General features: G+C 36.7%; 1 protein-coding gene across 1 annotated transcript; it reads left to right on the top strand.

The window, feature by feature from the left end:
• Positions 1-322: 322 nt before the first annotated feature.
• Positions 323-8,738, top strand: LOC100804628 (auxin response factor 19). The gene is made up of 14 exons (XM_003533750.4): positions 323-610; positions 755-1,202; positions 1,768-1,880; positions 1,969-2,064; positions 2,730-2,786; positions 2,927-3,082; positions 3,169-3,253; positions 3,508-3,598; positions 3,680-3,844; positions 3,934-4,129; positions 4,348-4,486; positions 5,318-7,182; positions 7,864-8,054; positions 8,145-8,738. Exons 2-14 carry the CDS (start codon positions 1,160-1,162, stop codon positions 8,323-8,325), a joined length of 3,378 nt encoding a protein of 1,125 aa, XP_003533798.1. The 5' UTR covers positions 323-610; positions 755-1,159; the 3' UTR covers positions 8,326-8,738.
• The last annotated feature ends 3,078 nt before the right edge of the window (positions 8,739-11,816 follow it).

The following is an 11,816-nucleotide window of genomic DNA, read 5'->3' as shown; positions in this document are numbered from 1 at the left end:
AATATATTTAAAGATGATAGTATATTTCTTATAATTATAAATAAAAATTATTATTATTATTTGTTTTTTATATAAAGGAACAAGCAGTACTTAAACTTTTAACCACTAAGATGAGCTTAGTGATTATTTATATTACATCACTAATTACTAACGCCTTATGCAAAAATTCAGAGGAATATAAGGTGGGTTTGGGCCCAAATTTTAACCGCGGGAAGGAATATTGTCTAAAACACGATCATGTCATGTAATTAAGCAATGCTAATCTTCTTTGGTTTTAACTAATTTATTTATTTTAATCAATAATACCCTACTTCTTTAATGAGTTCTTTTTAACCATGGCTGTCTGTGATTGATTGCTTGAGTCTTATATTTCATGTCGGCTTGTTCACATAAAGCACAAAAAAAAAGCTGTCTTCCTTTTGTTCAGCCCCCTCTGATTTCTCGGCGACAAGTCAATTTTCTCAACTTTGGTCCTGCTGCAGACATCACCACCTTGTTACCTTAATCCTCACGAAGTGTAGTAACTAGTTTAGTTTCCCATTTTCTTCTCCCTTTTCCATTTTGGTTAATTCTCTCTGGTGCTGCTCATGAGTATTATGGTGCCTTGAAGGTGATTTTTATTCTGGATTTTTTTTTATCTGGGGGGGGGGGGGGAAGGGGGATCAGTTTTTGAGTGGATTTTGATTTTGTTTTTGTTTTGTTGGTTGGTATCACTGTTGAAATGGTTGTTGTTGTGTTGCGCTTTACTTAACAGGTTTTGGCTTCTTGGACACCCTCAGCTTCATTTGTTTTCAGCTGGAAGTTTCTTGCTTTTGGGTTTTTGGAGGAATTCCATTGAGTCCTAGGATGTTGGGGGAGTGAATTGGAGAAAGTGGAGGCTAAGGAAACAATTGGTGGCATTTTTGGGAAAAAGGGGTGTGTTTTTTTGTTGATTCTGCTCCATGTTATTGGAGAACTTTGTGGTAGGCACCAAAGGGGGTTCTGCGTCTTCTTGTTTGTTTCTGGGGAAGTAGTGTTATTGCTGTTTTTGGAGTATGAGTTTGAGTTAGAATTGTTGTTGTTATTGTGGAAGACTTGGGGAACAAGATTAAATCTTGTTGCTGGTAGAAGAGGACCAAGTGTTGAACTTATTTTGGGGTCATCACTTTTATAGGTGGTAATGAAGGCTCCTCCCAATGGTTACTTGCCTAATTCTGGCGAAGGTACTTTTTTTTCTCAAGGTTTACTTTCTGTCTCATTGTGTTCTCTCCTCCCCCCCCCCTCCCCCCCTTGTGCGTATGGTAGTGTTTTTCTGTTTCATCAAACAATAACACTGCTTGGGGACTCTGAGGGTGATTGCTTTAAGTCAACATAATACCATCATAGATCGAATAATAAATATGAGGATATCATGGTGAAGGGAACTTGGTATTATTCATCTGGCTTTAAAGTTACTGATCTTTTGGATAAATTTTCTTCAGTTGTTTTGTTAGCCCTCTTCTCCATGAGGTGCTTCCTTTTTTCCTTGTGGCCTAAATAGAAGTGATACCTTGGCAAGTTGGCATATTACTCTGTCTTTATTTTGTTGCATTTCACCCTCAATTTTTGTCACCTTTTATTCTTGTCTGACTTAAAGATAGACTTTCTTGGTTGCGAATGCCAAATTCAGATGTGCTTGACATAAATGCTGTGTTACTGAATTTTAAAATTCTTGGAAATATGCAATTTTTGTTGGGTTTCAGTGAATATGAAATAATTCTGAAAAAAAAATGTCTGTGCCTGCTACAGGGGAAAGGAAGACCATCAATTCAGAGTTATGGCATGCTTGTGCTGGACCACTGGTTTCTTTACCTCCTGTTGGAAGTGTTGTGGTTTACTTCCCTCAAGGACACAGCGAGCAAGTATGTTTCTTATGCCATAATTCTAAGATAATGGTATTTCTTTGTTGTGGTTTCTGATGGAACTTATTTTGGCTACTATGACTTGCAGGTTGCTGCATCCATGCAAAAGGAGGCTGACTTCATACCTAGTTATCCTAACCTTCCATCCAAATTGATTTGCATGCTTCACAATGTTGCCTTGCACGTAGGTGGACTTTCCTCATGTGACATGGCAGTATTGCAAATTTGCAATAATGATAACTTCTTAAGATATTTAAAAATAATTATTAGAAGACTAGATGTATTCCATCTCTACGAAGATTCATTTTCCTTGAAGGAGCATGTGCTAATTAAGCAACTTTTCTCACATTTTTGGATCTTGGCTAGTCATCGGGAATTTAGGATAAACTAATGTTCTTTTTTTTTTTTTAAGTAAAAGGGGGACAGGTGACATTTCTGCATGACATATCTTATAACAAATCCTGTCGATTGTCTTCTATTAAATCTTAGAGTTGAAGACTTTGCAAGCTGTGTTTTCGCTTCCACATTTGCTTAACACAGTGCCATGCTTTTTTTTTTTTTTTATCTGCAAATGTTAATTATTAGTTTGTTAGTTTTTGTTAGCAGAGGGGATCGAACCTGTGACCTTTCTCTCCTTTCTTTCTTTCGTAACCAACCACCCAACCAACATATTATTTGCCACCACATCCATATATATTAGTTTCAGACCAACCTGGGTGGATAGCTTGAAGCAATATCAGTACAAGAATATTACTTTCTCAAGCATTTGATATGATGGCCCTTTATGATTTTCTTATATGAACATATTGCATAATACTTATAGTGATATTCTCTTCTGTTTTTGATCAGGCTGATCCTGAAACTGATGAGGTCTATGCACAGATGACACTTCAACCTGTAAATAAAGTAGGTCAGCTGTTCAATCAGATAATTTATTGATATGTATCTGGGATCTATTTCCAACCATTCCTTGAACATCCATCCTGACCAATGATATGGAACCTATTAAAGATTGTGTTTGATGTGATTGTTCTACACTTCTACAGTATGACAAGGAAGCACTATTGGCATCAGACATGGGTCTCAAACAAAACCAACAACCTACCGAGTTCTTTTGCAAAACACTTACAGCTAGTGACACAAGCACTCATGGTGGATTTTCTGTTCCTCGTAGAGCAGCGGAGAAAATATTCCCACCTCTGGTGTGTATTTAACATTTTCATTTACCCTGCCAATGATTGGAATTTTTATGTGATCTGTCTATTCTGATCAGAAGTGTGTTTGATAGGATTTTTCAATGCAACCTCCAGCTCAGGAGATTGTTGCCAAAGATTTGCATGACAATACATGGACATTTAGACATATTTATCGAGGTATAGCAACTTCTACCTATCCTTCATTGCCTTCATCCTTTAATATATCATCATTGGTTTTACTTTTATGTATGCCTTGTTGATTCCACAGCAGGATTCATTGTTATCTAAACATATCCTAGAAAAGTTCTAACACTATCAGTATCAACATTGAAATTGTATAACAAGTTTGACCAAATTGTGAATGTATTACTTGAGTACAATTTGATGTTTTACATGGTTGAATGCTAAAATTTCTAGAACATCGGTTACAGGACAACCGAAGAGGCATCTATTGACTACCGGTTGGAGTGTCTTTGTTAGCACAAAAAGGCTCTTTGCTGGAGATTCAGTTCTTTTTATCAGGTAAGGAATATTATTTTTTATGTGAAATTTATAGAATAATTTTCACCCTATTGCTGAGCCAATTTATTTTTGCTTATTTAGAGATGAAAAACAACAACTTCTTTTAGGTATAAAGAGGGCTAATAGACAGCAGCCAGCACTATCTTCATCAGTAATATCCAGTGACAGCATGCACATTGGCATTCTTGCTGCTGCAGCTCATGCAGCTTCAAATAACAGCCCGTTTACTATATTTTATAATCCAAGGTACTATTTGTACTTGGTATCTATTTGCTATGATATGATAACATGGAATATTTGTGACAGCCTCTTATAGACAACTGTCAATTTAACAGGGCCAGCCCTTCTGAATTTGTAATTCCATTGGCCAAGTATAATAAGGCCCTGTTCAATCAAGTTTCCCTTGGAATGAGATTCAGAATGATGTTTGAGACTGAGGAATCAGGGGTACGCAGATATATGGGTACAATCACTGGTATCACTGACTTGGATCCTGTCCGATGGAAGAATTCACAGTGGCGCAATCTTCAGGTATTATCAAACTGGTTATGTTTCTGAAGAGATGCATTATTTGTATGGATAGACATGAACCAGAAAAAAATAGTTGAAAAAAATAATCTAAAACACACATTGTTTAGTGTCCTGTAATCTACTTGTACATGATCATGTGATGTGCACAACTGTGTAATGTAGTCAAACTGAACCTCTATTGTAGCTTCTTGAGATATTCATGTTTTGAATTTTGATAGGTTGGATGGGATGAATCGACTGCCGGTGAGCGCCCGAGCAGGGTTTCTATTTGGGATATTGAGCCAGTGGTGACTCCTTTCTATATTTGTCCTCCTCCATTTTTTAGGCCTAAGTTCCCCAAGCAGCCAGGAATGCCAGGTAGCAAGAGCACCCCCCCATAACAAGTTCAAATTTTATACAGAAATTTCTCACTGCTTCCATTAATTATCTCTAATTTTCCATCTAACAAAAAGTTTCTTAGATTATTTTTGCTTGTAAACAATTAATCTAATATCTATTGTCACTTTAATACAAATATCAGGTGTGAGAAAATTCAATTCTGCCATTTTGTGATAAAATTGATGAATTTGCATGTAGATATGTGATTAAGTTAATAATAATTCACTTGTTAACTCAAGTTTACTGTTCTTAATAGGTCATTTCCTCATTGTGAAATGATATCGAGTTGCTTTTATGATGAAAGTATAATCTCATATATCTAATAGCTTTTTTTAATAGCAACATTCTGTTAGGTATCTTACTCTAACAAAGATGATTATCACACACACAGAATCGGTGCAGTAGGCAGAAAATCAGAGTCAAAGAGAAAGAAGTGAGAAAAGATTGAGAGAATTATCTAGAATAGGGAAAGAACAAATGTACACAAGTGTACCCAAAGGAGCATTCTCTTTTCACACCAGATAATCCCAGTCGTACATCCAAGTTTTTACAAAAGATAATCCCACCTCAGTATTTAGAGGCCTATTTATAATAGAGAACCCCCACACTAACAGTTAGTCAGATAAATTTTCTAATTGCCCCTTTTTTAAAACTAATTTCCCTTTTTATTCTTCCTTATATAATACACTTGTAATTGTTTGGGAAATTGATTCTCATGCCTAACATTTTTGGCCTTTCCTCCTCTTACCCAGGGGTTGTTGTTGTCTATAGATTTGTGGTAACAGATTATCTTTACTTTTAATTTTGCAGATGATGAGTCTGATATAGAAAATGCTTTCAAGAGAGCAATGCCCTGGCTTGGAGACGACCTTGGCATGAAGGATGCCTCAAGTTCAGTCTTCCCTGGTTTTAGTTTGATGCAATGGATGAGCATGCAGCAGAATAATCAGTTCTCTGCTGCCCAATCTGGATTTATACCCCCATCCATGCTTTCATCCAATGCACTGCATGGTAACCTTACCACTGATGATCCATCCAAATTATTGAGCTTTCAAGCTCCTGTCCTCTCTTCACCAAATCTTCAATTTAACAAACCTAATTTAGCAAACCAAGTCAACCAATTGCAACAATCCCCAACGTCATGGTCTCCGCAGCAGCAGCAGCAGCAACAACAGCAGAAGCTGCAGTCAATGTTGCAAACACCCTTAAATCCGCTCCAGCAACAGAGGCAACAACAGCTGCCCGTACCACAAAACCTGCCACAACCACAGCAACAACAACCCCAAATGCCTCAACAGAGAGCGCAACAGCCACAAGAACAGCAACAGCAGTCGTGTCAACAGACCATCATGAATAACGGGGCAGTTGCTTCTAACCAGATTCCGAATCAGTGTGTACAGCAACCAGTATCATACTCACAACTTCAGCAACAGCAATTAATCTCAGGAAGTATCCCACCCCAACAATGTTTTCCATCGCCCAATAAGAATACATTGCTGATGACATCCTTACCACAAGACTCACAGTTTCAGCAACAAATAGATCAGCAAGCTAGTCTCTTACAGAGGCAGCAGCTGCAGCAGCAGCAGCAACAGACACAGTTGCAATCATCTCCGTTGCAGTTATTGCAACAAAGCTTGTCACAGAGGGCACCACAGCAACCACAAATGACTCAAATGTCACAGCAAAACAGCTCAGACCAACAACCACAGTTACAGATGCTACAGAAATTGCAGCAGCAACAACAGCAGCAGCAGCAGCAACAACAACAGAAACCCCTTTCCACTTCTAGCCCACTTTTGCAGTCTCAGCTTCTACAGCAGCAAAATACTCATCAACAAAACCAGCAATTTCCGCAGCTGCCTCTATCACAGGGTCATCAGCCTCAACAGCTTGGCAACAATGCTTTCTCAATGGAGAAGCTTCTCAATGGCAACAACTACTCTTCTTCATCTCTGATGCAAACACAGCAGCTTTCGGTGAACCAACCCCATAATACACAGAAATCACTAACTAATACTAGAGCTCCCTCTACTCTTACAGATGGAGATGCCCCATCATGCTCAACTTCACCATCTACTAATAACTGCCAGATATCTCCGAATCTGATGAAAAGAAATCAACAAGTATCAGCCACATTAGGAGGACCTTCGGTAGTTGAACCCACCAATCATCTGATGCAGGAGCTTCATAGCAAGTCTGAGATGCAGATCAAACATGAATTGCCCAGTGTAAGAGGAACTGATCAGCTGAAGTTCAAAGGGACTGTTGCTGATCAGATGGAAGCTTCTTCTGGAACATCTTACTGTATTGATCCTAATAATATCCACCAGAACTTCCCACTTCCCAACTTCTGCATGGATGGGGATGTCCAATCACACCCAAGAAATAATCTTCCATTTGCCTCTAATCTCGATGGATTAACACCTGATACTTTGCTCTCAAGAGGCTATGATTCTCAGAAAGATTTTCAAAACTTGCTGTCCAATTATGGTGGTGCTCCAAGAGACATTGAAACTGAGCTGTCCACTGCTGCCCTTAGTCCACAGCCATTTGGGGTGCCAGACATGCCTTTTAAGCCTGGATGCTCAAGTGATATTGCCATCAATGATCCTGGGGTTTTGAATAATGGCTTGTGGGCTAATCAGACTCAACGAATGCGAACATATACTAAGGTTTTTCATTTACTCATTCGTTTAAAAATTTATAGATCTATTTAAACTTAATATGTTTACTGAACACATTTGGTGTCTTAATGTTTAATGCAAAACCGAAGTAGGGATATCATGCAAATTTTTAGATAGTGCAAGTCAAAACATCATACGGGAGCTTTTGTTATTGATATTGTCTGAGAATTCTTTGTTCAACTCTTGATCCTAGATGAACCCTTTCAGTTGCTTTCCCAGTAAAGCTTAAGCTATTATTTTTAGCATGACATCCATACAATCATAATCTTGCCTCCATACCAATACTGCATTTGAATTTGCCTAATGATTTTCAGTCCATATCAATCATATCCAACTGCCTTATCTTTAATTAATCAGAATATGCTAGTTTGAAATTGGAGTTATATATGTAAACTTCACTGAATGATCAATAAAATTATAAGCTTCACTTTGTAATACTTCTTAACCTGTATTGTCCTTTGAGACTATTTTATATAAGTGGGTATTTTCAGCTCATATTTTGACTAGAAAATTATATCAAGAGGGGGTTGGAGGTTACACCATAATTGTCATTCCTGTGCAGCAGTGTTATCCAAAAATCATCCTGAAATGCTTTGGCCTCAATTACTTGTGTTTTAATATATTATTTGGATGATTCAAGTGCTTGATACTGCTTCACATATTATGAAGGTTCAAAAATGTGGCTCTGTTGGAAGATGTATTGATGTCACCCGTTACAAGGGATATGATGAACTCCGGCATGATTTGGCTCGGATGTTTGGAATTGAAGGACAGCTAGAAGATCCTCAAAGGACCGAGTGGAAACTAGTATATGTGGATCATGAAAATGACATTCTTCTTGTTGGTGATGACCCTTGGGAGTACGTAGTCAATTCCTTGTAGTTCATGGCCCCTACTATTTTTTTCATTCAGGTTTATTATCTTAATCTTGAACTTATAATTCCTTGCAGAGAATTTGTAAGCTGTGTCCAGAGCATAAAGATATTGTCATCTTCTGAGGTACAGCAAATGAGCTTGGATGGGGATTTAGGTCATGTTCCTGTCCCAAATCAAGCTTGTAGTGGAACAGATAATGGCAATGCGTGGAGGGGACAGTATGATGATAATTCTGCAGCCTCATTTAATCGATAAGGATGCCAAGTATTGACATTTTGGAGCAGTCAACTTGTATATTTTGAGACATGGAGAACTAACTTAACCCTTAAAATTTCTTGTTGGTGCTTCTATATATATCTCTAGTGGAAAGAAGACATATTGATTGCAGAACTTGCAAGAGATGCAGTTGATGGGGTAGTGTAGAAGAGGGTTGATACATAGCTGCATCCTGTTTAGTGGCAAGAGAGTTTAGATCCCTAGATGTACCAAGATCCGGCTCCTTTACTAAAATGATGCAGATTGCAGATTCTATCTTGGGATCTGCTTTTTCTGTTGGCTGGTAGTGTATGCTTAGGAATTTTTTCCTTTCTTTTTGGCAAGGTACAGCCATATAGGTCAGCTGGTGTACAATATATGATTGTTCTTATATAAAGAAAACGTTTTACTTACAATTTTCTGTAAGTCTTGTGGTTGTTAAAATTGGATGAAGTTAGGTAACCAAGTGATGACAGGAAGAATCAACACTACATGCCAATTCTAGCTTTTGTACAAGTGTCCACGTTATTCTCATGGTGGAAATTATGGAGAAGTTTATAATGGATGATCAAAATTGAGTTCTTTTTCGCCATTTTGCAGTTTTGGGTATAACGTGCTTTAGCGCAATTAACTTCTAGCACTTCTAAATGATATCTTGAAGAGGCAGCTTTGACACTAGCTTTAGCGTTGTCTTAAATAATGTTATCTTATGTGAGAAAATTAGAAGGAAAAATTTAAGAAATTTTATATATGTAGATATTTTGTGATAATTTCTGTTTTTGAACCTAACCGAGCCTAGGACTAAATCCAATAGGCTTAAGTTAATAAAAGCCACAAATCAATAGCGCAGAGAAAGGAGTCCTTAAACAACCTTTAGATATCTCTTGGTCATCCCACTTAAGATAACTTATTTAGCAAGTAATTATAGAAGCAAAAATATTTTGATGTTTTGATGATGTCAAAGGAATGCGCTTCTCAAGTTTTATTCAAGATAAGAATCCAAGATATCCAAGAAATTCAATAAATATGATCAAAATAATTCCTAGAGTCTTAGGAAGAAAATTCCAAGTTGAAATAACAAAAGGTTTGGCCAAAGAATTTAAACTCAAAATGTTTTTTAAGAGTTTTACTTTCTGGTAATCGATTATCAGAAAATGTAATCGATTACCAGTGGCCAATGTGCCTTCTGAAAAAATTTTAAATGTTTTAGAAAACATGTAATCGATTACCAGTGGTTTGGAACGTTTTAAAACAGCCATAAGAAATTAGAATTTAAATTTCAAAGTTATGTAATCGATTACAGTAAGTTGGTAATTGATTACCAGTATTTAAATATTCAAATTTCAAATGAGAAGAGTCATAACTCTTCAGAAGTAACTGTGTAATCGATTACACCATTATTGTAATCGATTACCAGTGAGGATTTTCGAATATAACTTCCAACAATCACATATTTTTAAATATTTTTGAATGGTCATCAAAGACCTATATATAAGTGATTTGGGATACGAAAATTCTTCAGAGTGTTACTTGTCCAAAAAGTCTTATCCTCTCAAAAGATTCAAAGTGTCTTATCATCTAAAGTTCCTTGGCCAAAACATTTGGGATTCAATAAGGAATTATTTGAGTGTTTCATTGTACAATCTATCTCTTTCGAGAGAGATTTTTCTTCTCTTCTTCTTACTCAAGGAAAGTGATTAAGGGGCCGAGGGTCTCTTGTTGTAAAGCGATCTGAACACAAAGGAAGGATTGTCCTTGTGTGGTTCAGAACTTGTAAAGGGTTTTTACAAGATAGTGGAACTCTCAAGCGGGTTGCTTGGGGGCTGGACATAGGCACAAGGGTGTGGCCGAACCAGTATAAAACTGAGTTTGCACTTTTTCTTCCCTTAAACTCCTTTATTTATTGTTATTTATCTTTTGCGTTAAGGAAGTTTAGTTTGAATTGAATCATAGTAATTCATAATAAGGGAACATTGATATTATCATTAAAGAAGAATAAAATTTTAATTGGGGAAATAGTTTGTGATATCTTAATTCAATCCCTCCTTCTTAAGATATCTGAGGCCACTTGTTTAACAGTAATATCCTATCATATTATGTTATCTCATCTTATTAACACAAGGAAAATGGTCTATAAAGAGAGCCTCTCATCATACAATAGGTATGACATTATTCATAATCATCTCATAGTTCTTACTTTTATTAACTTGAGTGTCAGAGTCTTTGTAGTAGTTTCCTTTCATCACATTTGACTTAGAGACCACTTTAAGGGAACCAACCCTTCAACATTCAACTTTAAGGCACATGAGAGACATGTGCTTCGAAGCTTTTGGCTAGTAAGGAACATTGACTTTGTTTGCGGAGATGACTTGTTATAATTCTTGGTCAATCTAGGCTGATTTTAATCAATCTTGGTCTTTTCTTGTGAATCCCTAAACCTCTCCGCAATGGTGGAAACCAAGAGAAATAATTCTAATTGTCCATTGAACCTCCAAGGTCTAGAAAGAATGAGAGGACAACACCACCTCATCTCTAGAATGTAGAACTCACCTTGTGCTCAATGTCAGACACCCTCAAATGGGAGTGCAATCAAATTCATCCAACAACAAGCACAATTAATCGAGTAACAAAATCATAGATTACACATTACAATGACTAGAGGCATAGGACATTAAATATATCAACAAGAATCCCTCATAGAATTCAAACCATGTTGCATGAGAATCAACTGTCGTATGAGAAGATAATCATGCTTCTCATTCCTAAAATCCTACGAGAATTGACATAAATGGATCAAAACTATGGAGGAATTGTGGGTGCATTCTAAGAAATGAATTTGATTAGGGAAATTTGAAAAAGAAGATCAAAACAATCCTACACTCCAAGACAAAACTAGAAGCAAAGGGGATTGTTAAGGGAACTCCGAGAATGATTGTAACCCTTGAACAAGAAGTCCTAGAGAGATAACTCAAAGTATTTATTTACATCACAAATATGGATAAGACATCAACGAATGCACACACCTTTGAAATACCATTGTAAATATGATGAGAAAATGTAAGTCATAACAACATGTACAAAAGGCTTAAGAAGAATAAGGGTCAAAGAGCCTATCCCTGACCCACAATGCCCACCCTGGTCAAAATGGTATGCATAATCACATAGAAGGTGGTTTCTAGTTCTAGTAAAAGGATAAAAAAAATGCAATCTAGGTAAGTGCAAGTGGTTTCCCTCGAGGTGAAGAATCCAAAGCAGCAAGAAGGAAACATCTTAGGATGGCATTGAGCATGTAGATTGCCCTGTGTTGTATGTGACAACCTCTACCCCACACATATATGTACTAATAATAAAAGGAATAAAAATACAGAATTAATTGAAAAAATTTAAAAACACATTTAAATAAAAGCATTTCAAAAAGGATAAACGGCTCACCTTCACTTTTCTAAAATCATAATAGAACTTGTCCAAATAAATAATAAAATTATCTCGAC

The sequence above is a fragment of the Glycine max genome, chromosome 9 (genome assembly GCF_000004515.6).
Source record: "Glycine max cultivar Williams 82 chromosome 9, Glycine_max_v4.0, whole genome shotgun sequence".
In the NCBI taxonomy this organism is placed as follows: Eukaryota; Viridiplantae; Streptophyta; class Magnoliopsida; order Fabales; family Fabaceae; genus Glycine; species Glycine max.
This window is presented reverse-complemented; position numbering and strand designations above follow the sequence as displayed.